Source organism: Podarcis gaigeae (assembly GCF_964106915.1).
Source record: "Podarcis gaigeae genome assembly, chromosome: 17".
Lineage (NCBI taxonomy): Eukaryota > Metazoa > Chordata > Lepidosauria > Squamata > Lacertidae > Podarcis > Podarcis gaigeae.
Genome location: NC_139694.1, coordinates 14,044,328 through 14,071,388, shown reverse-complemented (window position 1 = coordinate 14,071,388; position 27,061 = coordinate 14,044,328). Strand labels below are relative to the sequence as shown.

At 42.1% G+C, this 27,061-nt stretch overlaps 1 protein-coding gene and 1 long non-coding RNA gene across 2 annotated transcripts; one reads left to right on the top strand and one right to left on the bottom strand.

The window, feature by feature from the left end:
- LOC310834799 (E3 ubiquitin-protein ligase Topors-like) lies at positions 1-4,783 on the bottom strand. Its single transcript, XM_083719155.1, has 2 exons — positions 4,632-4,783; positions 1-1,856 (listed from the first exon to the last, which is right to left on the bottom strand). The coding sequence occupies exon 2, from the start codon at positions 1,851-1,853 to the stop codon at positions 117-119; it is 1,737 nt and encodes a 578-aa protein (XP_083575281.1). The 5' UTR covers positions 1,854-1,856; positions 4,632-4,783; the 3' UTR covers positions 1-116.
- A 74-nt stretch (positions 4,784-4,857) lies between these two features.
- LOC310835342 lies at positions 4,858-6,952 on the top strand. The gene is made up of 2 exons (XR_014559574.1): positions 4,858-4,975; positions 6,049-6,952. It is a non-coding gene; the product is annotated as an uncharacterized lncRNA (long non-coding RNA).
- The last annotated feature ends 20,109 nt before the right edge of the window (positions 6,953-27,061 follow it).

Sequence of the window (27,061 nt, the reverse complement as noted above, 5' to 3'; positions counted from 1 at the left end):
TTTTTTTTTCATATATACGAATTTATTGGTTTGAGCATAACATGTATAACCCCATTAAGAGAACAACTTAACAAGTTCCCTTGTGGGTTATTGGACTGATTTTCCTGATGTGTAAATCAAGGTCTTCTGATAAATGAAAAAAATCCACCCTTCCTCTTGGTATCAGAACCACTTGGTGTGTCTTCTGCAGAGGAGTGCAGTTCTGTAGAGCTACCCTTTTCTTCATCTTGCCATGCCATCTGACCAGTGTCATTAGTTTCTCTTGTTTTCAACTCTATGTGCTCAATAACCAAAATGTCTTCTGCTTTGGGTTGAAGCACCTCAATAACAATGATCTCCTCTCCTTTGTGATGGATCAGCTTGGTGCTTACCATGTCCTTTTGTTGCGATGGTGTCTGATCCATGCTATCTGCCTCTTGCTCTTGAGATGGAACCTGCAAAGCATCAAACACTCGATTACTGCTAGCAGTTTGGCCAACATTAGAGATAGCTGTACTTGCGCTATGAGTGCTGCCACCAAAGCTATGACTGTTTAAGGCATTCTGCTTGTTTACTGGCTCTTCTTCTTCATCAATATCATCTATAGTTTGATGTGCACTCTCCATACAATTGGGGATGGCTTTGCATAGCAATGGCATACTCTCTTCTATCTCGTTGAGGACACGTTCATGTAATGGGCAGTGCCTATTGTGTGACCCTAAATGTGCATCAGCTTGGAAAAATACGTGCATGTTGTCCTGACTTCTTACAAGTGCTCCATCTGAGGACCCAAAAGGAAGGAAAAACTCATCCAGAGTCTGGCTGGAACTGGAACTGGTTGCTCCTTGTATTTCGTCATCCCAAGTTCCTTCCTCATTACTTGTCACTGATTCTCTATCTTCCCCCTCATTTTCATCAGAGTCTTCAGTTTCCTCCTCCTCCTCCTCCTCTTCTGAAGATGATGTAGTAAATGATGAATTGGACTGGAACCCATCATCATGGATAGGAAAGGGAATGTCGTAAGTGGCTCTCCAGTCATAGGCCTTAATGTTGAAAGGGGAGCGAGCAAAATTGATGAATTCATGCAAGAAATGATTGGTGTAGTGGAGTAAATGAGGCTGCACAATGTCAGCAAAAGCTTGGCTGTCCAGATCAAAGATAGTTATGTTGTTCAATATGATATGCTGTATGTTGTTGATCAAGGATGCATGTGTACCACAGAGGACTCTCAGTTCACGCTTCAACCAGGGAACCAACCTGTTAAGACGGACAGGGTTCCTGTGGAAAAAATCAGCTGATATATCCCTATAAAAACCTCCACTCTGGACGTTCCTGACACGTGCTCCAGACCGATAAAGGCCCCTCCTGAACTTAATTGTAACCTGCTCTCGGATTTGCCCAAGGGAGATGCCTCCTGGATGGGATGACCTCCTTATTCCAAGCTGTCTCATCAGCTCATCAAGTGTTCTCATCCTACCTTCGGAGTATCCTTCATACAAGATCCCATTGTCTGGCAGCGACTCAGGTCGGTGATCAATTGCTGACCTCTCCCCACACAGGCCATAGGATGCATTTTCAAAGGGGATAATGTACTCTTCAAAATCAGTGTCGGAATTTATGGTGTGAAAGAAAGAGTGGAAATGTTGTTTACAGAGTGGGCATTCTGCTTTCCTTTCTGACCACTCCAGGATGCAAACGAAACAGAATCTATGGAAGCAGGGATTTAAGAAGGCCACGTTCCTTATTCTTTCCAGGCAGATAGGACACCTTGAGTCAGAAGGTCCATCTGTTCCTTGGGCACTGTTCTCATTCCCTGAGCCATTCACAGATGAAAAGCTGTTGTCAGAAGTAGGCTCTTCACTGGATGATGCCATAATCTAATAAATAAGGAGAAAAAGACAAGCTCAGGCAATCAAAAAAAGAAAAAGTCATTGAGAAAACTGTCCCTTAATCAAAAATTGACACAGGACCTAATTATGAAGAAATGTGCTATTTTGGTTTGGGTTTTTTTGTGATAACCTTGATGGATTCAACAATAAAACTGATCTGAATTGCAAGGGTGTTATCTCTTGCACATTTATGATGCTTCTTCAAACTAAAATAAAATGCAACTCTGTCGGGCAATTTAGTCTCATATATTAACTTCTGATGTCATAGCACAAGTAGCTATTTGCTCTGCTAAAGGTATATCTTAAGGTAGGGAAGGGGGAAGACCTTCATGTGATATTGGCCTCCCATCATCCCTGAGCATTGGCTATGCTGGTTGGGATTGAGTTGGGAATTGGAGTCTAGCAACATTTAGAAGGCCACTCTACCTCGCCCACCATAAGGAATGACTCAGTTATTATCTGCATTAATTTTGAAGTGTAAAAATCATTTATATTTGTTCACTTTAAAATTATACCTACATGGTATGGGGACTAGTGGCAGGGCAACAAAACTGGATTTTGCAAGTCCTTATAGCTGCCAAGAAATTTATGCTTCAAGCATGGGAAGACAAACATGCACCATTTATTATGCAATGGTCTGAGGGTCTTACCCAGGGGTAAGCAACCTAAGGCCCAGCGGCTGGATGTGGCCCAATCACCTTCTTAATCTGGCCTGTGGACAGACCAGGAATCAGAGTGTTTTTACATGAGTAGAATGTGTCCTTTTATTTAAAATGCATCTCTGGGTTATTTGTGGGGCATAGGAATCCTTTCATTTCCTCCCCCCCCAAAAAAAAATATAGTCCAGCCCACCACATGGTCTGAGGGACGGTGGACTGGCCCATAGCTGGAAAAGGTTGCTGACCCCTGGTCTTACCACTCACCTTTACAGTGGGATAGGAGAGCTGAAAGGAGACCCTTTGGTTTCATATAGTACATGAGTAGATGATTCTAAAAAGTCCAGAACACAATTTTTCACGGCCCTCTAGCAGCTATGGTGGCTCATTTACTAGAAGTAATGTATTTAGTGTTAACTCTGGACATTTATACTCAATATTGACCAAATTAAGCCTCCTAGTTGCTAGAGGGCTGTGAAAATATGTGTCCCGGGCTTTTTAGACTTGTCTACCCATGTATGATTTGAATATGGTGCATTGGTTGCCAGATGCAAAATATATTGGCATTATTTCCAGCTCTTCTATCCTACTATTACAACATTTTAACATATTTCTTAAAAATTATCGATTTCATCTGGATATCTATCAGAACATTTGGATGGCATATATTGACATAAGTTTAAACTGAGATGGATGCATTGGCGGCCGTTGTCTTATTAATCTGAGCTGATGTGTGTTTTCCTTGGATTTCATTCCCCCCTTCCTTTTTGTTAAACTTGCTATAAAAAACAATTATTTGTTATTTATTTAATTGACCCATTGAACCTTTCCTCTCTTCTCAAAGCATAACATAAGACCCCCAATCATATGATCCATACCAGAGAATGGCTGCCACTGGAAAGTACTCAAAATGGAGACAGGTAACAATTACCAGCTGCACAGTACAGTTTTTATCATGCCACTGAAACTGAATATAATTGGCCATTTGCAGTGGTCTTGTGACACCAGCCAATTTACACAAAGCTCACCGTGCACCAGTTGCAATGATATTACCAATAGATTTCAATTTCACTTTTGATTTCATGCAGTCTTTACATTCACAGATCTGAACTTTCAAGGGAGTATCCTATATGCTCTGTCAACCAAAAGGAGGTGATGTGAATAGGCAGTTGTCATGCTTGGGAACTAGGGGTATATCCTGTTAAAAGGAACAGATCTGTAGCTTGGGAATATTCCTTGATTCAAAGCTGCTGCTGGAGGTCCAGTCAGTGGCGGAGGAACCCTCTCTGGCACCTGGAGTGGGACGCTTCGGGGCGGGACGAACCACCTGGCAGCACATGCACGACATCTGTATGGACTGCACATGCATGGAATCCTGTATGGACTGCACACGTGCAGCATCCCGTACGGACTGTGCATACATGGCAGCCCGTATAGTCGCTGTGTGAGAGGCAGCCTGTACGGATGGATGGCGCATGCAAGCAGCAGCCCGTACAGACAGCACGGGAATGGCAGCTCATACGGACTGCATACGCGTGGCAGCCTGTACGGTCGCTGCGCAAGAGGCAGCCCATACAGATGCCCATATGGATGGCGTGCATGAGTGGCAGCCCGTATGGATGCCAAGCGAGCGGCGCCCATACTGACTGTGTGCGCATTCTCAGCCACTCTACAGCTGGAGGGAGGTAGTGGGCCATCTTGCCACCCCCGATAGTGGTACCTAGGGTGGCCCGCCCCCTCCACACATACCCTTCATATGCCCCTGGGTCCAGGAAGTCTTGCTGATGAGGAGGGCTTATGCCCAGTTAGGACTGGCTCACCAGATATGACCATTGCTCAATGGCCTGGTGTCTAATGACATCTCCTTTGAATGATGGCATTCCTTTTTAAGTGAGACTGTGCTTGGATGTGCTGCAAATGTGGGAATGAACTAGAAGACAAAGACTTGGCCAAGGTCACTTCAGATATTTAGGGATGAGGCAATACTCATACAAGACCTTTCTTCCAATTTCACATCTTTAACTGCTTTATTATAGCAGTTCTTAGGATCACCAGATTCACAAAGAAAAACAGCTAAGCCCAACCAATGAGTCTGCAAAAGTCTTACCTAGAGATATGTGCTAATTTTTTGTTTCCTTCTTGCCTAGTATCTCTTTTTCACTCCACTCTGAGGTCGTCTCCAGCCTCCTTTTCTCCTCATGTCTCTGCCTTTCCCTTAAGGAGCCATGTCTCCTGAACAGCTTGGGATAAGCAACATTCTGGCAGGGAATTTTAATGATGTCATAATCATAGACTCAAAAAGGCCCAGCTCATAATGCTGCCTCTGCTGTTGGGCCTTACCTATGAAAAGATGACATCAAGCGGCTATTCTAGTTATAACAACAAACAGCTTAAAGATGAATTGGAGGAAATATGCTTCATGGGATGAGATGCATATCTTCAGATACAGTGGTACCTCAGGTTACAAACGCTTCAGGTTACAGACGCTTCAGGTTACAGACTCCGCTAACCCAGAAATAGTACCTCGGGTTAAGAACTTTGCTTCAGGATGAGAACAGAAATCGCACAGCGGCGGTGCAGTGGCAGCGGGAGGCCCCATTAACTAAAGTGGTACCTCAGGTTAAGAACGGTTTCAGGTTAAGAACGAACCTCCGAAACGAATTAAGTTCTTAACCCGAGGTACCACTGCAGTATGTATCTCAACTACCCATATAATAGATACAGTGTTTCTTTTCACAGAAAGTGTAACTTGTTGGGGGTGCAGACCTAATTAGTGTCCGTACTCAGAACATATCCTTCAGGTGTGTCAATAGTGTATCAAAAAGCTTGCTCTAGAACTGGATCTAGCAACGTTACTGGTGTGTACAAAGAATATACAAGTACTATCTAAGAAATGGTTGGTGGTAATTGTGGTTTAATTGGTATCTTTGGTGTCATAAATCACCTTGTAATCTTTATGCTTTCAGAGAAAACTGGTAGATAAAAATAGGACACCTTTTTTTTTCCAGGCAGTCATTCCATGGAACAGCCTAATATGACTTCCCTCTGTATAGACTTGATATTTCTAACCTCTGAACCTTGTTAGAAAAATTTATTTCTACTTCATCAAATTAATAATGGAATCACAAGAGAGGCATTTGAGAGGCAATGTACCTGCCACAGTCCTAATGAAACTCATATCTGCCTGGTTGCTTAAATTTAGACATTTTTATGCCATTTCATTATTAAGATTCCAAAGCCAGGGCTTAATTTCTTTCTTAGTTCAATCAATTATGTTTATAATACCAAAAGAGTTGGTATTTGATAACTTTAGTCATTCAGATTAATGAATTCTTTCAGCAATGACTCCATACAGGACACCAGGAAACCAGAGTTTATTTACTTGTTTTATTAATGGAGGAAAGACCAACACACAATTCTAAGAAGTTGTGAAGTTTCACATGTCTTAAAGAAAATTCAGCTTGCAGAATTCACACAAAGAAACATACAAAGCCAAGCTTGTCTTCATTTTCCACCCACTTTAGGTTTTCCCAACTTCTAAAGAAAAAATATTGATTCCTGGATGGGACTCCTGAGCCTGCAGCTCTCAGAAGAGTTTCATAACCCCAAAGCCATTCCTGAAGCCAGGGAGAACATATTACATGTACTGTAACAGCAGACAAGGGATCTGGAAGACAGCTCCCTAGACACCTGTCTGTTGGAACAATCAACATAGAAGAAGAACATCTGGATTCAAACATTATCTTAAGCGCATTACGTGTGATGAACTGCATTGGTGTATAGCTCAACTATTTGTGTACATATGTACAGAGATTGCACACTTGTTAAAGGTAACATGTGAGCCCTCCTGGAAACTGGGATGAAACCAGCCAACACATGCAGCATGGAAATATTTTGTCCATCTCTACTTGTCAGCATAGGCGGAGGTGAGGGAGGGAAAACCCACAAGAATCTCAATTTAAAAGCTTAGCAATAAATGATTTGGCACCTCACATCATGCAAAAGCCTGACACAGAAACCTGAAGTTGACTTTCACAACATGGGATGTGAGCAGAAGCACTGAAATGAAAAGCAATATGCTGGCGCCAGTGGAGCCTGGCAGTTTCTATTATCGCTGACTTTCAAACTGGTAGAGAATTTTGCCTACATGATGAAATGACAATTCAAAGCAAACTTTGGAATAGGGTATATTCAGACTCTGAGGTGAAACAAATCATGGGAATTTGAGCGAAGGCTATTCCCTGCCACATGCAGAGTGAACATTTGAAACCATTAAAGGTTCACAAGCTGCCATTGATGGAGGAACCATCAAAGTGCACGGCAAGTGAAGGGGTAATCTCAGCTGCCCTACTTTCCCCCAAGGTGACCGAAAGGCCACCAATCAATATTTGATGGTATTTGACAATAAAGATGCAATTTTTGAAAGTATCTGATGTAGAATATATAGCACTTGACATATTGCTGCTGTTGTTGGCAATGGGACAACAGCAATTGCTGCTGTTGTTGGGAGACAATGGAAGGTGTGTTGTATTGCACGTGGGGCAGATGAAGATGTCCGATTTTGCTGCTACAGGTCCTCCTAGCAGTCAATCCTCCTCTGGCCACTGCTATGGATACACAACCTGTCTGTCTCCAGGCACTGCGATCATCTGGCAAGGGATTCCATACAGCGAGGTTAATGTTGTCAGCTTTCATGCCATGTTTGTAGACAGAGTTGGTCTGCCAACAGGCCTAGTGCCTGAAGCCAGCTTCCTGTAGAGCATATCCTTGTAGATCCTGCCATCTTCTCTTCTGTGTACATGGCCAAGCCAGCATAGACATTGCTCAGACAGAAGCCTCAGTGTTTTCCACATGTGTCGCATCAGAAAGATTTCTGGGCATCACATGACAGGACAGAGTCCAAAGAAAGATGTTCTCTCCCAAGCCCACAGTCACAGCATGTCATATAGCAAATAATGAGCAGCTCTTGATAGCAACATGGTTAGCAATAGGATGCCCACTGTGTGGCAAATAACATTTGGAAGTAGCAGACATGCGGCAGTCAACAGATGCCTTTACAAGACAGTAGATGTGCAGTGGAAATAAAGATGGCTGACCTGGAATAAGGTTAAGGTAAAGGTACCCCTGACCATTAGGTCCAGTCGTGACCGACACTGGGGTTGCGGCGCTCATCTTGCTTTACTGGCCAAGGGAGCTGGTGTACAGGTTCCGGGTCATGTGGCCAGCATGACTAAGCCGCTTCTGGCGAACCAGAGCAGCGCACGGAAAAGCCGTTTACCTTCCTGCCAGAGCGGTACCTATTTATCTACTTTCATTTTGACGTGCTTTCAAACTGCTAGGTTGGCAGGAGCAGGGACCGAGCAACGGGAGTTCATCCTGTTGCGGGGATTCGAACCACTGACCTTCTGATCGGCAAGTCCTAGGCACTGTGGTTTAACCCACAGCTTTGTAAATTGCATATTTTCTTTCATTTGTTCAAACAGAACAGGAACATTTCAAGTTTGAAATCCTATGCTTGCTTGTCTGGAAATAAGCCCCAATTAGTTTGATGGAATTTTATTTTATATGAGAGAGCATTGTATTTCAGCCAAACTCCAAGTTTGGAAGATGAGAAGCTGCTTGGGAAAGACTGCAAGTTATTACACAGTATTCCAGCAATCTTGAAATACGTCTATCAATGACAGCATTGGTGGACACAAGTACGGTATACCATCTCAGGCACAACTGAATCAGTCCTGAGGCCCAACTCCACATTCTAACAGTGGACCAGTGGCTGCTTGAATATGGCACTACATAGAAGTGATGTAGTACGTTGAGGTTTCTTTTAAAACAAAGTGGTATATAAATTTTATTAAATAAAATAAATAAGATAAGTGGGAGCAGCCAACATGGTGCCATCCGGATGTTTTTGAACTCCAGCTCCCATGAGTCACAACCAGCACCACCAATTATTATTATTATTATTATTATTATTATTATTATTATTATTATTATTATTATTATTATTATTAATTTTATTATCTATACCCCGCCCATCTGGATGGGTTTTCCCAGCCTCCCTGGGCAGTTTATTTATTTTTATTTTTTAAAGATATTTATTAAAGTTTTATAGACAGAAAAAAGTTACAGAGTAAAAGAAAAAAGAGAAAAAAGAAAAAGAAAAAAGGTACAAAAATACAAATGAAAAATACAAAATACATGAAAAATAAATAAAAAATACAATTAAAAACAGATCAATCTTTTCATGTCTTATATTTCATTTACTTATTTCCCTGACCTCCTCACACCTCCCTTTTTTGTATTCCAGTTCACATGTTTAATTCAGCAAATTCCCTGGGCAGTTTACAGCATATATAAAACATAGTAAAACATCAAACATTTAAAACTTCCTGATACAATGAAGCTGCCTTCAGATGCCTTCTAAAAGTTATGTAGTTCTTTATCTCCCTGACATCTGATAAGAGGGTGTTCCACAGGGAGGGCACCACTACCGAGAAGGCCCTCTGTGTGATTCCCTGTAACTTTGTTTCTCACAGTGAGGGAACCACCAGAAGGCCCTTGGAGCTGGCCCTCAGTGTTTGGGCTGAACGATGGGAACTTACAGCATATGGAGAATACTATGCTGGCTAACTGAGCAATAAGCTATTCATGTGAGTGGTCCTGATTATTTTCAGGAAGGGGAATAGCTATGGGGTGTTGAAAACTGTCGGCATGGTTCAGAGATCCAGTTTCCATAGCTATTTTGCAATGTAGAATAGCCATTACACATAGTATTTCTAAACCAATTACACATCTGAATCGCTCAGGGCCAAAACACATTATATACTTGCCATAGGAATGCTGAGCCTTCTGACCCTCATTCTGGTCATAAGTCAAAACCACATATTGTGCTCTGCCATCATATCATAATTGTAAATGTGACACCAGGCCTTTTTGTCATCCGGATCTCAGTTCCAGCACCTCTCAGGTGGGTTCCATTGCCATTATAAGAGAACAAGGGAGGCATTTTTCTGGAAAAATAGCACTGTTCCACACCCATTTTTCCAGTGGTCACTGGAGGGGGTGTGGAGACCCATGCATCATGGCACAGTTCTGCATGTTAAGTGCTTCCAGAACTGGGCAGGAGAGGAATTGGTTATCTTAAGAACAACAACACCTGTATGACAGCTTTAACAGGTGTTCCATCCCTGAGCAATTCTTACCAGCAGCAAATTCCATAGCAGCAATGTGAATCTATTGCAAGAAAAAGAACAGAGGCTAGTGTCATTGATTGATTGATTGATTGATTGATTGATTATGGCACAAGCTTTAATGGAGCTGGGATCTACTTTGTCAAATGCATGAAGTGTTATCTGCTGTTGGCAGATATAATAGATAGAAAGACAGGTATCTACCTACCTACCTACCTACCTACCTACCTGTCTATCCCATTTATGATTCCCACCCCTCTTTGTGTATACCTGCTGAGAATAGCACTTCATGCATTGAAGGTGGGGTCTAGCCGCTAAAGCTTATGCCTTGATAAATCATACAAAGGAAGTCTGTAAGGTTCCACAAGTCTCTCTGTTTTTATACCAGTATGCTATTTTTTCACTCCTTTCCAATGTAGGGAAATGTTTAAAGCCCTGCTGGGTAATTAATGCTCCAACAAGTTCCTTCTCAATAGCATAAAATGCTACTGCTTTTATACAAAAGGCTTGGTAATTCAATAAACAGGTACAGAAAAATAACCTACACCTTGTTTTTTTAAAAAAATCCTCTTGTACATCAACACAGTTCCTCTATGGGGGCGGGGATCCACTCTTGAGTAGGGATGGGGGCGGGAATTGATTCAGTTCACATCTAAAGGCAAATCTCTTTAATTTTCATTCTGTAAAACAATGTGCACCCTCAAACACAGACATCCTCTGAATCTTGCAATGCAGTTCTACAGCCAAGTAATATGTTCAAACATTTATACAGAAGGGTAAAGTAAGCCTTAAAAGGTGTATAATGGTGAATATAACATACAAAATTGAGTTATATATGGGGACAGTTCTTGTAAGAACTGGGACCTGAGGGTATAGCGTGCTATACAAATTTAATGAATAATAATAATAATATTTTTGCAAAGCAATTCATGCTAAAAAACTGATGTGGAAATGAGGATACATGAACTTACACGTGGGAAACTAAGTGAGACCAAATTTGACAGATTTTCCCATCCCTGCTCTTGACAATTTTCAATTACTGTTTTGGGAACTTCTAAGTCTAATTATTTTTGTTTGTGACTGCTGCTCTGGAGCTTGATTTGACTGGAGTAGCCCTGATGGTAACGAGCGTGTCTTTGTGTTCTTCCCAATTAAGCCTTTTGCTTGAAATTGTTTTGTGGCTTGGGAGGAGGGGTTGGGGAGTCATGTCAGCACTGCTACTACAATAAATGAAGAGAGCCAGCACTTTAGAGTCTGAATGATAAACATGAACATTTCCAAGGCTGAGAATTTCAAGTCGGTTGTTAATTAGTTGGCGGCAAACAGCACAGACAAATATTTTGCTCTCAAGAACGACAGCAGTCTGTTGTTGTTTTTAACAAGGCTTCAGCTGGAGCATTTTGCCCAGCGAAATAAAAGCTTGCCATTAAGTGTCGTTTGAACTGGTGTCATAAATGAAATCTAACAGAGGCGACATCACTTGCTACTTGAACTAGTGCAGATAATCGAAGCGGGAGCGAGAAAGCAGCCCTAGCATACATTATGCTACTGCCTCAGGATGGTGTTCATTCAGTAAGTCACAAAACTTAATGGTGCAACAATATACATTGGGTAGCCAGAGCTATTTTCCGCTTAGCCACAGGGTAAGATACCGGAATATTTGGCAAAATGTCCATTGCTGAGTGTCCAGAATGACAAAAAGGTGCTTTGTTTTGTTTTCCTTCCTTGTTTCCTGGGGTTTTGCACTAACCTTAGAAAATGTGGTCTCAGACAGCTGAAAACAGATCCACTGAATTCAGTCTTTAAAAGTCGTTCATTTTTTCTAAACAGTGACTGAAATTTAAGTCAGCAAAGCAAAAGATACAATAGCCATACAATAGGCTACGTTCCAATCACACTTAATAAATTTCTACACACAAACATTCACAAAGCAGGAGGTATGAACACAATTCAAGGACACGTTCCAGCCAAGCAAATGCTCTTGAACAGGATGCAGAGCAAGGCTGGTGAACAGCATGGCCTAGGGAGTAGGCACAGTATGGGAGAGTCCCAAAGGCCAGGCTAAGAGACCAGGGCAGAAATTAAATATGGTATCTGAGTCTGAGGTTCTCCATCCCTTAGCTAAAAGAACTTTACATGTTTACATTGGTGTTGGTTATGGATAGGGATGAAAGTATTGGTCAATATTGATTTATCTCATTTTTCCAATCTTAGATTTATTTCCTTACATTTTGCGGCAGTCTGCAATACACACACACACACACACACACACACACACATATACGACATGAAAATTTACCAATGTTTTAGTGTGTCAGGCTTCGGAGAATCAGCTTCCTCCCCCATGGCAGTAGATCTACGTCATTCCTATGTTTTGTAATCTGAGTTTGTACCTTCTGCACTTTCTGTTCTGACACTTTCTGAACTCTCTGTTCTTTGGAGAATGGGGATGAATGCTGTCCAGAAGCTGTGAATCTGTTAACTCTCTCTTCTAGTGTTTCTTCTGCTAGCTGTTCCCCATCCTGTATTTCCCAGCTTCTGCCTTCTGAACTATACCCCTTTGCAAACCACTGTTCCAAATCTATACTGTCCTCCTGCTCCTAGGAAGATTCGGGATCAGGAGGATCAGGAGGCTCCCACTATTATTCCTCAGTGCAGCCCTCCTCAGCACGGTCCCTGACATAGCGTGAATTTCTTCTAATAAAGACACTTTAATTTGCAGTTTTGACAAAGGTACACATTTTCTGCAGGCAATTTCCCCTAACACAATGCATTTCCGCATGTTATTTTCATCAAAGCCTTCATTTTTATGTACGCTCTCCCCAAACATATGCATTTTTGTAAATGTTGCTTGGTTGGAGAATTGCATTGCAAAATTCAGAAAAGTGCAAATTTCACAGGATAGCCATTTTCCAGTTCACATATTATTTTGGAAAAATTTGAATTTGATAGAATTGGCTTTAAATGCATACTGAATTGAATTTCTCCTACATCCTTACTTAAGAAATGACCTTGAATTCCCAGCAGTGAATAGCAGGCCTGCTCTACCTTGTCTTGTTATTTATTCATTCAATTTAGGAATATATATCCTGCCATTAAAAAAAGAAAGAAAGGGTAAAGGTGACTTGGAAGTTTCAATTAGTGAAAGATTTGCCTGCCAGAACTTTAACTGGAACAGCTAGATCAGATCACATTATATCAATCTTGAAATAATTGCACTGGATGTTTATTTGTTTCCAGATCCAACTTACCTTTAAATCCCTAAAAAATTGGGAAACAAATACCTATACAAACCCACCAGTATCTGAACGTCTTCTATTGAGGCCCTACTCCAAGTGCCTTCATTAATGGAAGTGTGTTACGCAGCCACAAAGGAGAGGGCTTTCTCAGAAATGATGTTCCAAATTTGGGGTGCTGGAATCTATTTTGATAAATGGTAGTACACAAATGGTTTTAAAATAAATACATGAATAGCTTCTCTGGGGCAGCTTATGCAACATGATAAGTAGTAATAAAAATACAGATTAAAAACAAACTCATAAAGATTTAACTACAAAAGGCGAGACAGTGATAAACAACATCTGTGATAACTCCTGCTTGAAATTATGCTTTGAGATTATGAAGAACACTACCATTTGGGTGTTAGCAGCCTCTGTGGTTGGACTGGGGTGGCCTAGTTGTTTGGGGATACCAGCATGATCTGTGATGATTTTGCATCCCTCCCAAATCAGCTTGAGAGCCTGAAAGGCATAGAACAAAGCTTCCAGAACCATTAAAAACTAGAAATTGTGTGTATAATGGGGCTTTTGCAGAGCTCTGTCTAAGCTTCAATTAGAGTTCAGAACTTGGATGAAAAGAAAGACATTTTCGAACTTGGGTCTTTTCTCACTGAGCTTGCACATTTTACTGCAAAAATAAAATAAAATATAGCTTAAGGTAAACAATTTATAGACCATTTTCTATCTTGTATTTAAAACTTGATAGGCACAACTTTCTGCAACCTTTGATGTGACCATTGCTGAAACATTTTAGAGCCATTTCCTGTCCTGAAGAGGCGATCAGGCACATAAATTGCAGATTTGCGGGGAGGGGTGTTCCAGATTCCAGGAAATGGCTGAGAGATTGAGTGAAGCAGAAGGAAGGAGTAACGCTGGTAAGTAAAACCTCCTTATCCACAGTAAGCACACTTCAGATGTCCCATGGCTCCAAAGATGCAGCTAAGCCTGTTCTTAAATCTGCAAGACACATACTTAAACCAGAGGCCACCGAGGGAATTGCTTATTTCCTTAAATGTCAACAAGCAATTATTCCAGACTTCACTCAACAGTCAAATATGGTTACATCTTTCTTTATAACAGTTTTTAACCCAGGAAAGGTATGGAAAATGGGACAGGGAGAGGGAGAAGAGAGAACAGGCCACAAGCCACTCATTGATGGGGCTGTGTTAACCATACAGTTGTGTGAGTCAGGGGGTTCCTCTCATATACTGTATTGTAACACAAACAAGGGGTATTTGGAATACCCATAGGGAATTCCCACATGAGATAACAGATTTCCCAAGCAGAGACTGGTTTCCTTTCATGTCATTCATGATTCTCTTCTTACACTCTTTATCCTCACAACCATGAGAAAACATAGGGTGACAGTGAATAGCCCAAGGTCACCCAAGTTGTCTATACCCTAGTCCATTTAATATCCCTCCACATTCTGGAAAGAAGGCATAATACTAAATAAGTTGGGTTGAGGGAGTAATCTTTTTCCAAGGGGCCGAAAGTTTAGGAAGAACTTGTTAACAGCTCTGTGTGGCACCTTTAAGACTAGCCAATTCAGCCTCCAGACCTAACTGGGTGCCATCCCCTGAATTTTAGTGGGCCTTACTTCTAAGTAATATAACTCACACTAGAAATTGTGAGAGCATGGACCCCTCCTAAACCAAGGGTAGACACTTCAGTTTAGTGAGTTGCTAAGGATTTACACAACTGCAATGCTTTTGTGTCCACATCATTGTGAGGAAGGAGGATGGGAAGAAAGCCAGAAAAACTTGGTTGTGTGATCTGCTTTGCCACAGGCTGCCACACTCGGTCCAGGAGCCACCAGTCACACGTGTGGAAGGAAGGAAGGAAGGAAGGAAGGAAGGAAGGAAGGAAGGAAGGAAGGAAGGATACTGTAGATACATAAAAAGATCAAAACAGAGAACCCTCCAAATGTAGGGATGGATGACTTCATTAAAATCAGTTTCTCTCTTAAATTAAGGTCTCCCGATTGCCACATCAGTTTGTGGTTTTTTTTAAAAAAAGTGCATGAAAAATCACCAGCATATTAGCATGCATTTCTCTCAATAGCCACATTTTAAAATGCAATTCTGCCTAATATATACATTTTTGCAAGCAGTTTCCCCAATTATGATCCATGTTTGCATGTCTTTTTCATGAATATGTGCATTTTATGCACACTCCCTACTCATAGATGCATTCGTGTACCTATAAGTAGGTTGGAGTATTCCATTGCAAAATACATTTCAGCTCATATATTATTTTGGAAAGTGTGAATTAGGTCAGTTCACAATGAAATGATAGCCAATCTGAATTTATCCCCCATCTCTATAGGCAAAATGTCTGCTTCAAATGCATAATATGTATGTGATCCAAGAGTTCGAGCCAGAGACCAGTAGGCACTCAGATTGCAAGAGCTGATGGCAAACTGTTACAAATATCAATATAGCAAGAAAGGTATTTAAGAAATAGGGTGTGGGGTGTGTGATAACAAGCACTCAGTTAATCAGAAGCGCAACAAAAAGTTCAGGCCTCTTGTTTATATATCTGCCATATAATTGAAAATTGAGTGGGCTGACAGTCTGGTGTATTTATAGATAGGGTTACTGTTGCCAGGACAGGGAAGCAGGGGGGAGAGCTAGAAAAATAAAAATAAAATGCTATTTGCTCATTTATAAAGGTTTTAGGTCTCATGAGAATTATTTAAGGCACACAAAAACAGAGCATTCTCTGCAGAGGGGAACAACAAGTATGCTGAGAAACGGCCTGGAAAAAGTTGTTCCCAAGTTGATGCATATGCAGTCTATAGTCTTTTCTCCATAGAGGCACACAGGACGCAGTACTTGAATCATGGTAGCTGGACAATGAAATACCTCTATGACTTTTGTGTGGTGGCCATCCCTATAGCAGATTGTTAAAATGTTCACAGTGGACTTTAGTTGCAGAATAATGGCAGGGAAATAATTACTTAAATGTTTTTGCAGAAACATATGGCATGACTTGTTCTTCTTTTCTTTTCTACTGGTATCTCAGTATTTTGCACTGCCAAGATCTGGATATTTGGGGGTGGGAGGCACTTAATACTAATCACTGCTTTCTTACTTTATTTTCAGAGAGAGAGAGAGAGAGAGAGAGATTGTACATCAAGGCCCCACACCCCCTCCTTTGGTGAATAAAACATGTGGACACCAGTGTTTTAGGTTAATGGGCGAAAAAGGAAGCCACAACTTTTATTGGTTACAGAATGTGAGTGGTATTGGCTTTAGGCATTGGACCCAAACCGACTATATCTGACTCCTGCCCGCCATACAGGAAGTCCCACAAGGGTTAACCACCTGTAGGGGGAGCCCTGTTGATGTACATCAACTCGGAGCTCCCCAGGGTCACCGGAAATGTCATGTCATGGCCTTAGCCACCACCTGGGCTTCGGACAGGAACCACAACCCCCAGATTCCTTTAACTGAATACCTTTCAAGTGGAGGGGTAGGTGATGGCCACAACTTCCCCTCCCATAAACCAAGCTTTTCCAATGTCTAACCATCAAACCTTACAAAGTTGTGACGATTTGCTAAGAGGTAGGTGAAAAACCAAATAGCTGGTGCCAATTTGCCAAGTGGAAAAATTCCTACCAGGCCACTTCAGCAGGTGACCAACTGAAGTCCATAGTAAGGTCAGGTGACAAATGCAAGAAGCAAGGGCGGGAGGGCAGGAGATCTGTGAAAGCTGGGAGCAGAAGGGAGAACTTCCGGCTGCTTAAATGCAGCAAGCCATGCCCCCCAGCCAGCTGGATAGGCTCGCTGCGGTCGTGACACGCACCGGGACTCCCCAGTGAAGCGGGGGCCTAGACACGCCTCCCACTGAAGGCGGGAAGTGAGAGGCCCCGTGCACAACCCCTCCCCTCCCGGAAGAGAAGTGGCTTTGGGATAAAATTGTCATGGATGCCAGCACAAAGTGGCAGCAAAACAAGAAGTGGCAGTACTTTGTCCCAGTGAATACTATTACAACAAAGCACCGGTACTAAAGTATTATTAGTACTACTACAACCTCAGCCAGCATTACCAATATTCAAAGATGGTGGGAGCAGTTGTCCCACGAAGTCTGGAGTCAGGTTCCTCACCTATGATTTTGTTAACTGAGCTTTTCTTGTGTGTTTCACACCCTTATTATGCAGCTACGAAAAAATCATTTGCTAATCTGAAAACTTAACAGACTATCAGCGCATGCACTTGGAGGGTGCCTGTAATTGCAGCACTCCTAAACGTGATGGACAGAACAATATTCTCCCAGTGAAAGTCACATCAAACTGCTCCTTTCATTCTCTAACAATTAATTCAAGGTAGGAGGAAAGTCTATTATTTCATACTTCCTCCAGGTTGCATTCTCTGCTGACTTCTCGTCATTAAAGAGTCGATTATCAATCTCGGCCCTTACTTTCCACATAGGCCACTGAATGATATAATGAGCAGAAAATTATATACAAGAGTGCTTCCTCCTTTACAGAGCATTGCATTAATAAAACAACCCTCAAGGGTGACTACAGGATCAAGGAACGAGATAATAAAAGAGAGAAATGAAGTATATTCTTCAGGCATTTTTCAGAAGCAGAGGAAGTTCTCCAGAGTGGATGAAAGAATTATCTAAAGGGAAAAATTAAATTTAGGGATTCACAGCCTGAGCATAAAACATGCACGTGCCACGTTAATTTTGCTCTTGAAATTTACAGGACAGAGGGGACCATTGCTTCTGTCTTGGTATCAGAGCCATTCTAACTAACAGGCAGGGTGTAATGGTAGAAATTTTGACTGAACCACTTCAGACATGAAATGGAAGGCATTTTTGAATGCTCAAACTCTAAAAATAAAAATCTAATGCTCTGTAGCAACTATCACATCAGAGGGAGGACTACCTTAAATATTTACTCTTGATGTTCCAGGTTGGGGAGTTTTTTGGGGGGGAATTAAAAAATGTGAAATACTCTCTAACCCCCAACTATAGTCTGAACTGGTGTGGTCTATAAGTCTAGCATCTTAATTTACTAGTCTGAAGTCACCATTATCTTAGCAAATGTGTGTTCCCAGATGTGTATGCTGAGACAATAGGCTTGTTCACACACAACAGTGAATGCATACACAAGCTATCTCTACATACCGAGAAGTTGTTGCATGAGTGTCCATTTGCAGATTTCTACAGCTAAATTATTGTGAGCATAGGTACAGAGACTGTATGCTTATTCAACGTTACACACAAATAACTGTACAAGTGTATAGTTCAACTCTTTGTGTTGTTGTTGTTTAGTTGTTTAGTTGTGTCCAACTCTTTGTGACCCCATGGACCAGAGCACACCAGGCACTCCTGTCTTCCACTGCCTCCTGCAGTTTGGTCAAACACATGCTGGTAGCTTCGAGAACACTGTCCAACCATCTCGTCCTCTGTCATCCCCTTCTCCTTGTAACCTCCATCTTTCCCAACATCAGGGTCTTTTCCAGGGAGTCTTCTCTTCTCAAAGTATTGGAGCCTCAGCTTCAGGATCTGTCCTTCCAGCGAGCACTCAGGGCTGATTTGCTTCAGAATGGATAGGTTTGATCTTCTTGCAGTCCATGGGACTCTCAAGAGTAATCTCCAGCACCATAATTCAAAAGCATCAATTCTTCAGCGATCAGCCTTCTTTATGGTCCAGCTCTCACTTCCATACATCACTACCTTCACATCCCTTTATGGATCACTGCCTTGCCATGGTGAAGGGGCTTGAATAACTCAGAGAAGCTGTGAGCTATGCCGTGCAGGGCCACCCAAGATGGACAGGTCATAGTGGAGAGTTTTTACCAAACGTGATACACCTGGAGCAGGAACCGGCAAGCCACTCCAGTATCCCTGCCAAGAAAACTCCATGGACAAAGACAACTCTTTGTGCACAGAGGTACAAAGAATGTACTCTCATGGAATGTAGCAGGTGAGCAGCCTTGGGATAGGGAGCATTTCAGGGGAAGAATGGGAGGACATGAAGAAAGTATAGCCCAACCTTCCTCAATCTGGTCCCTTTCAGATAGTTTGGACTACAACTTCCATCAGTCCCAGCCAGCAGCTGTACTCCCAAACATATGCGGACCCCAGGATGGTGAAGACTGGTCAAATCCAACATGGCAAATTCTATTTGAAGAAGAAAAAAATACTATGGAAAGCAGAATAGGTGAGTATCATAAAAGCAAGAGTCAAGTAGAATAGAGCATGTTCCAGTGCTGAAACAGAGTTAATAATTAAAATATATTCTTGCAGTAGAAATATATACTGCAAATGCTGAAATCAGCAAGTACTTGATGCCCAAATTAATTCTGGCTGCCAGTTTTGAAGTGGAACAGCGCGTTCAGAGCCAGCTGCAGCCCATGAGGCAAAATACAATTCTAGCTTTGAGATACATCTATATTAATATGAATTATGTGTGTATCAAAAGAAAAAGGTAGCCTAAGGATTCATGTAACTGGTCAATAGGCATAACTTTTGTTATGTACATTATTACACACTTAAAATTGCAATGCAAACAGAGAAGATTTTAATCAGGAGTCTTATAAGGAGGATCCCCTTGCCATTAAGAAGCATCCATGGAAATTCAGAATCTGTTAATGTTCGGAGACTTTTATTCCTAATGCAAATGAGCTGGGGGGGGGATCACCAATGGTAAGTGCTTATGCTACATAAAATATTACATTTTATTAAATAAAAAGAAGTCAGGTGGAGATTTATACCATTTTGCAAATTCTTTTCCCATTTGTGCAGCAGAATACCAATAATTTCCCCCATCCCCCAATTTCTTGGTCATGCTAGCTGGTATCTGCCCAAAGGTTCCAGCTCAGGAGAAGCATTCGCGAATTTCAAATGAAGCCATACAACAACAACAAATGTAACCAGACCAACAAAATTTATTAGGAGGGTTCTATACATGCATTTCCGGGACTTACAAGGACTATTGCCACAGCTGCTTAATCAGGTGGTGTTCTGAGTATCATCAGGCTCCCTCAAAAGAACCTAGATATCCTCCTGAAGGTATAGATCTAGTGAAGAAACTTTCCACATACCTGTGGAGTTGTGATTTTGCTCTGGTAGGAAAGCAGCCAAATTATCTTCTTGCAATGGGATCCTTGTGCAGGATCCTCATCATTCCCAGTTCAGCACAATGGAATCTAGGAGGTCCATGCTATGAACCTGTAGTCCTCCAGACATTGACTTGCATCCCTCATCATCCCTGCTGGTGGAGGCTTATGGGAGTCATAGTCCAGCAATTTCTCAAGGGCTGCATATCCCCCCTTCTTGCTGTAAGATATTCTGTTGTGTGTATCAGTACAGTTTTCATTTGATATGAACTGGACTCCCTTAACATGCACTGACAGTGATATGTTGGACAGGGCAGGGAACCTGTGGTCCTCCAGGTGTTTCTGGACTCCAACTTCCATTGGCCATTGGGTGATGGAGGTGATGGGAGTCCAACAAAATGCAGAGGGTCACATCGTCTCAATACCTGTTGTAGTAGCAGCCATTCTTGTCTGATGTGGCTGAGAATTGTGTAAAAAGGCCAGAGTAATCTGAATGTGGCAACTCTTTCATACCTGATAGTTGCCAAGTGGAAGGGAAGTTCAGGTAGGAAAGACCCATATGATTCACTCTGTATTAGCAAGAAAATAGCAACTACATGGGATTGCACTGCTGTGGGAGGTGTGAAGGAGGCCTGGTTCACATTAAGTGGGTGATTTGTATTGATAGATGGGGAGGCATTTCTGAATGGTCTCTTTCTCCCTCCTAGTAATTTCCGTGGATGCTTCCACAAAAGGATGTTTTAGCCTTCCCTTTTCTTCCCATATATATTATGCCAATTTGCTGCAGTGTGTGCCACTGTAATCAATTTGCCTTTCCTGAAGCTAGTTTAGAAATCAATCTTTACATTCAATTCCAAAATTACCTACAAGGTACTTAGATGGAGCACTCTGTTCCTGCTGAATAAGATGCCCCTCTGATGTGCTTCCTTCTCACTTGGAATGATTTATAGGTGTCCCGTAAAAAGTCTGCGCTCTCTGAAACGATTTAGGAAATGCTGCGTGTGTTTTCACTATATAAGTAAATAGATAGCTGGAGCTCAATGAAATGACTTGATCCTCAAAGCCTGACCAAAAAAAAGAGAGAGAAGTAGTTTGTGTGATGAGAACATAAAACATCACCAAAGCCATCAAACATTGTCACATAAAGCAGTAGTCTCTTACCTTGGCATGGTGATAAAAGTGTTTGCATTTGGAAGACCCCATTAACATTTGTCCCACTGCAAGGAATGGATGGAGAGCATCAAAGGACCCGCCCCTTCTTAGCAGTATCAGTGAGAAAGCAAAATCCCCAGAGCAAAAGTAGGAAAACCAGGTGCACACTTGCAAAGGTTGTCTGTGTGCATCCACAGCTTCAAGACACAAAAAGATGTGAGTTGGCAAACTGATGCAGAATTTGAGAAACTATGCTTTCGTTTACTTTTCTTTTATTAAAGTCACTAGGTTCTCTTATAGTCACAGAGAAAGTTCCAGGAAAATGTTCAAGGTCAACTTAAAAAGGGAGAGAGAGACATGATCAGAAGAGAGCTCCCAAGGACCATACAATGGTACCTCGGGTTACATACGCTTCAGGTTACAGACTCCGCTAACCCAGAAATATTACCTCGGGTTAAGAACTTTGCTTCAGGATGAGAACAGAAATCATGCTCCAGCGGTGCGGCAGCAGCAGGAGCCCCCTATTAGCTAAAGTGGAGCTTCAGGTTAAGAACAGTTTCAGGTTAAGAACAGACCTCCGGACTGAATTAAGTACTTAACCCAAGGTACCACTGTACAGAGAAATTTGGAGAGCTGCATTCAACCCCAGACCTCCGGTCTCTGCACCACTTGTCTCCAATGACTGGCAGTGGATCTCCAAGATTTCTGGTAGGGGCTTCTTCCAGCCCTGCCAGGAGATTTTGGTGGTTGAACCTGTGACCTTCTGTGTGCAGATGAGCACCTTAAGGCATTAAAAAGCATGCATGAAGGGGCTGTGGAGGCTAGCCTTGCCACAGATGCATCTTTTGACAGCTTTGAGATGAGAATGTATCAATGGGGAGTTCCTCCATGCATGGGGGCATTGTTCTTGGCCTAGGCTATACCTTCAAAATGGAGGAACTCAACATCTGAATGTCAGAACATGAGCAAAGCCTTTTCTCACACTTGTTAAATGTGTAGTTGGTGGATGTAGCAGGGCCAGGAGCTAGTCCCAGCAGCTCTGCAGTCCTTTGGGCATGGTGTTAATCTGTAATGGTGTTTATCATAACCCTATTTTTTATGGGACACAATAAGACAATCTCTGCCACAGTGGCCAACACGATGCTTCTGTTATAACTTGCTAGCATCTTCATCACTGTAGATCAGAGGTAGCCAACGTTGTGCCCATCAGATGTTTTGGACTGCAACTCCCATCATTCCAGACCATTGGCCATGCTGGCTTGAACTGATGGAATTTGTACAGCCCAAAATTGATGATGATGATGATTTATATGTTGCCCATATGACTAGGTTGCCCCAGTCACTCTTCCAACAAATTATAAAACCACAATAAAACATCACACATTCCAACAAATTATAAAACCACAAAAAAACCTCACACATTTATAGCTTCCCTATACAGGACTGCCTTCAGATGTCTTCTAAAAGTCAGATAGTTGATTTCCTTGATCTCTAACGGGATGGTGTTTTACAGGGCAGATGTGACTACTGAGACGGCCCTCTGCTTGGTTCCTGTAATCTCACATCTTGCAATGAGGGCACAACCGTTAGCTACCCCTGCTCTAGATCTAATAAGAAAGATGAGGCATATGTGAGTTCTTCTTCAATGCTTCTTTTCTGTTTTAGAAAATGGATTTATCTTCTTTAAAAACACAGTAAGCCACAAGCCTATGAAGTGCTAAGTCCCAATACACAGAATCTTGTTTTTTTTTTCCTGGAGAGCTTTACCTAATTAACATCTGATTGAGGGAAGGCAACCACAAGGAGTTTAGCAGCATGCTCCCGCCTCCTCTTCTAGTGTCGAAGGAGTCATCAAAAGCTAGATCTCTGCAGGGTGTCCCAGTTATTTGCTAAGCTCCCAACTGCACAAGGATCACAAATTCCCCACAAATTGGGTTCTGAATCTGTTGACTCCGAAATCCCTTCTGCCATTTAATTTTTTAAATTTAGTTCTTTCACCTGTTACCACATGAATGAGGATTCATTCTCTGCTTCTCTGTTCCATTCCCATAGCCCTGTTGATGATAAAAGAATATCATCATTATGGGAGCTAACGCCCAGACATAGCAGAGCTGTTTTCAGGAAATTGCCATGAGCTCATAAACAACGGAAGACAGGAGGAGGCAGAGAGATTGAATTTGGTACTTAATTTAAATTTCAAAACAGCTTAACAGCAAATGTTCACTCAGATGCAAGATCTCATTAGCCTAACTGTCATGTGGGTCGGAGTACATCTCGATAAACTGCAGATGGGTTTAACAAAACACATTGAAGTGCCATACTACTTCTTCCTAAGTTGAGGATACATTTTATTTTCCAGGTAGTGAATTGTTTTCTGATGCCAGAGCCAAGTCTTTTCTGCCTGGAGAAATGGGAGCATCATTTGCCCACTGGTAAGGATTTGTCTCCCACTTGATGGATGAAGTCACTCCAGTCTTCCCTTGACAGGAGGGTTACTATTTGAGTCACAAGGCTTTAGGCATCTGACGTTCTGTGCTGATTTCAGTCACTTTCACCTGATGACGCAGATAATGTGATGGTGAAAGCAATGAATAGTGTTCATTATCTGTTCGTGAGGATGTACATTATCTGTTGTGGAGACAGCTTCATTAACGTGTGACTAAGCATACTATCTACAGAGCACAACACCAGAAGAGAGAGAGATAGAAAAGAAAGTAAAACCCAGGCTTCTTCTGGCCTATATTTATAGTCAGCATGACATAAATTGGAAGGGATAAGAGAACCAGTTTAAGCCAGCTGTACTCAGCTTCTCTGAAAGTATAACCCAAACAATCATGAAGCTTCTACCATACAGAGAAGCTTCCAGAAACTTCCAGAAACCTCTTGAATGAATTAGAATAGAAAAGATATCTACACATTAGAGCAATACTTCCTGCACTAAGAAATGCAAACTAGCAAAGATTTTCCCCAAGGCAGCCCATAATACAATGCTCATTTTAACCCAGTCACATCCATTAGGGACTGTCCCCATTTGAACTGCAGGTAAATATGTAGATGTCAGTTAGGAACCAGAGTTGAAGGACCCATTTCAGCCAAGCAAAAAACACTCAAGGAGGGTGTAAAGAAGAGCTAGAGAGGGGTGTGGCATGGGGGCAAGATAGAGACTCTTGGTGAGGCCCAGTTGGGTTCCCTACCCTTGCTTTAGTCTGTTGAAAAACTTCTGCTAGTTTCAGTGCAGTTTGATGACTGCTGGAGGGTAACGAATAGCCTTTGCTTGTTTACTGTCCAAGAGATTTAGCTGTGTCACTTTTGCTCTATACTTCGCTTCAGTGCAGCTACAATAAAACACGGGAAGGCGTTTTCTGCGACCCATCAAAATGAATGTAATGGGTCTCCCTCACAGGTGTTCACTCAGCACAATATTATTAACCTGAAATGTCAGCCCTCTATTTCGTTCATCAGATGCTTGTGGTCTTGCTCTTCAATCATTTACCATAGAGCAGTCTTATCCAGGTCAATGGGGCTAATTGATGTAGGAATGGCTATGGACATTTGATCTTTGTTGAGAATGGAAAGGAGGGGCTTACAAGCCAGTCAGGCACCAGGCGAGGACTGAGTGACATGAACAGATATTGGTGAAATAAAGGGCCAGGTGGCAGATACCTTCACAGTGACTACTTCTGAATGATCAGACCAGCAGCCTCTCATACTAGGGAAGCCCAGGTGAACAAGTATGTCTTTGACTGATGTCTAAACACTAATAGTATGGGAGACTGCCACATTTCCACACCAGGTTTGGATTGGTCAGCCCTGTGGCAAACCATGAAAGAGAGCAGGAGAACACTAGACTGGGGGATGGACCTTATTAGTAGTATGCTGGGAATGAACTGGAAAAAAGGCTACCCATGCCCTAGTGGTAAGAGTCCCGCCAGGTGGTCTCTGAAACTAAAACACAACCTGAGGCTCCGAGGATCCTGGGGACCTTAAGTAGAAATCAGACAATAGCCATCAGAGGAAAAGAAAGCCAGGTGTCAGGGAACTGCCATCGGAGAGTCAGGTGGTGGAAGGGGGAGAGGAAGAGTTCCTGCAGAAACTCAATCGGAGGAAGGGCTCCAAGATGTTTCCAGTGAGAACAGCGGGGAGGGCTCAGGACCTCCGCTGGGGACGCCTACTCCGCGCAGGAAACTGTCACGCAGAGAATCCAGAAGGAGAGTTTCCGTCAAAGAACTCTTATGTTGGCGTAAATTCCGGAAGCGCCCACTGACGGATTCTGCTAGCGATTGAGGTAGCCACGAACCCATGGCTCCTCGAACTGGGAAAGTTTAGGAACTGACGGTAAAGCTTGGCGGACTTAAACGCTTACGCACGAGCAGCCCCCTTTTCCCATTACACCAGGCTAATCAGTTTGCAACCAATTTCATTTTAAAATTCAAATGTGGCGACGTTAGCAGCAACACTTTGGTCCTGCCCCCCCCCTTAATCTGTTCAAAACAGATGTGCAGCTTAGTCATGTAGTAGACGCTCTCAAAGAAACCGTGCACGTCCCAGAGATATCTGAAAAATAAACAACAGTTATTTTCTACATTGGCTGAATGTTGATGGAATCAGATGCTAGAGGAGATAACATTATGATGAATGGGAATGGTTTGTAAAGGACAATTGATTCTTAAACAAAGCAGATGTGAATAATATATTTCAGCAGCAGAAGAATAAGCATTGGAAGTTCAAGGAGCGTTGCTTATGCTATGAGCACATAAGAAGCCAACAAGGCTTACCATCTTATGGCGTTCTAATGAGAGCCCAAGGTCTGCTAAGAACCCACTAGATATCCATCGAAGAAGTACCCAGAGTAGTTGCACTAGGATTTCAATGGTTCTGCTTGGAGTATCACTGATATTAGATATCACCCTATATCCACCAGTGCATAAAATTATGCTAATTAAATGTATACATCAGTGTTCTAAATCTATACACATTTGCTTAACTGGGAGTAAACTTAAGTTAAATCAATGAGACTTATTTCTGAGTCATAAAATCTGCCTCTCGTCTTGCAAGAGTTTCTTTATTGCCTTCAGAAACAGGTCTTCCAGTCACCCAAAGTGGATATCAGGTAGCTCCTTGCCACTACACACTTCAAATACAATATGATTCTACAAACCCTCCTTGGAGCGATGAGACTGTAAATGCACAGAAAGCAGGAAAAATCCAAACAATCACAGAGAAGATGTAGAAATAGCAATATGGAAGGCTGAAAAAGATCATTTAAAGTAATAAAAAAACCACGTTTAGGTATAATAGCAAACGGTAATTGACAATGAAGATCTAGTGGAAGGACTGCTCCCTGCAGTCACAAAAGAAATTTGACAAATGCATACCCTCCAACATTCCTCTGATGAACAGGGGCATCGTATTCAACAACAATGTTTTTATTTATACCTTGCCCATCTGACTGGGTTGTCCCAGCCACTCTGGGCAGCTTCCAACATATTAAAAAACACAATGAAACATTTAAAAACGTCCCTATACAGGGCTGTCTTCAGATGTCTTCTAAAGGTTGTATAGATCCTTATTTCCTTGGCTTGGGGGCCGGATGATCCCATACCCTCCAACATTTCTGCGATGAAAATAGGGACGTCCTAAGGAAAAGCAGGAGATTCTGGGATCAAATCAGAAACCAGAACAGCTTCTGTAAATCCAAGACTGTCCCTGGAAAATAGGGACACTTGGAAGGTCTGCAAATGGAAACCAAATAACAGAGAATGATGTTTTAGACTTCAACCCTTCTATGTTGCCTGTTACATGTTGTAACTTTTTCTGCAGCTGCTAACTGTCATATCT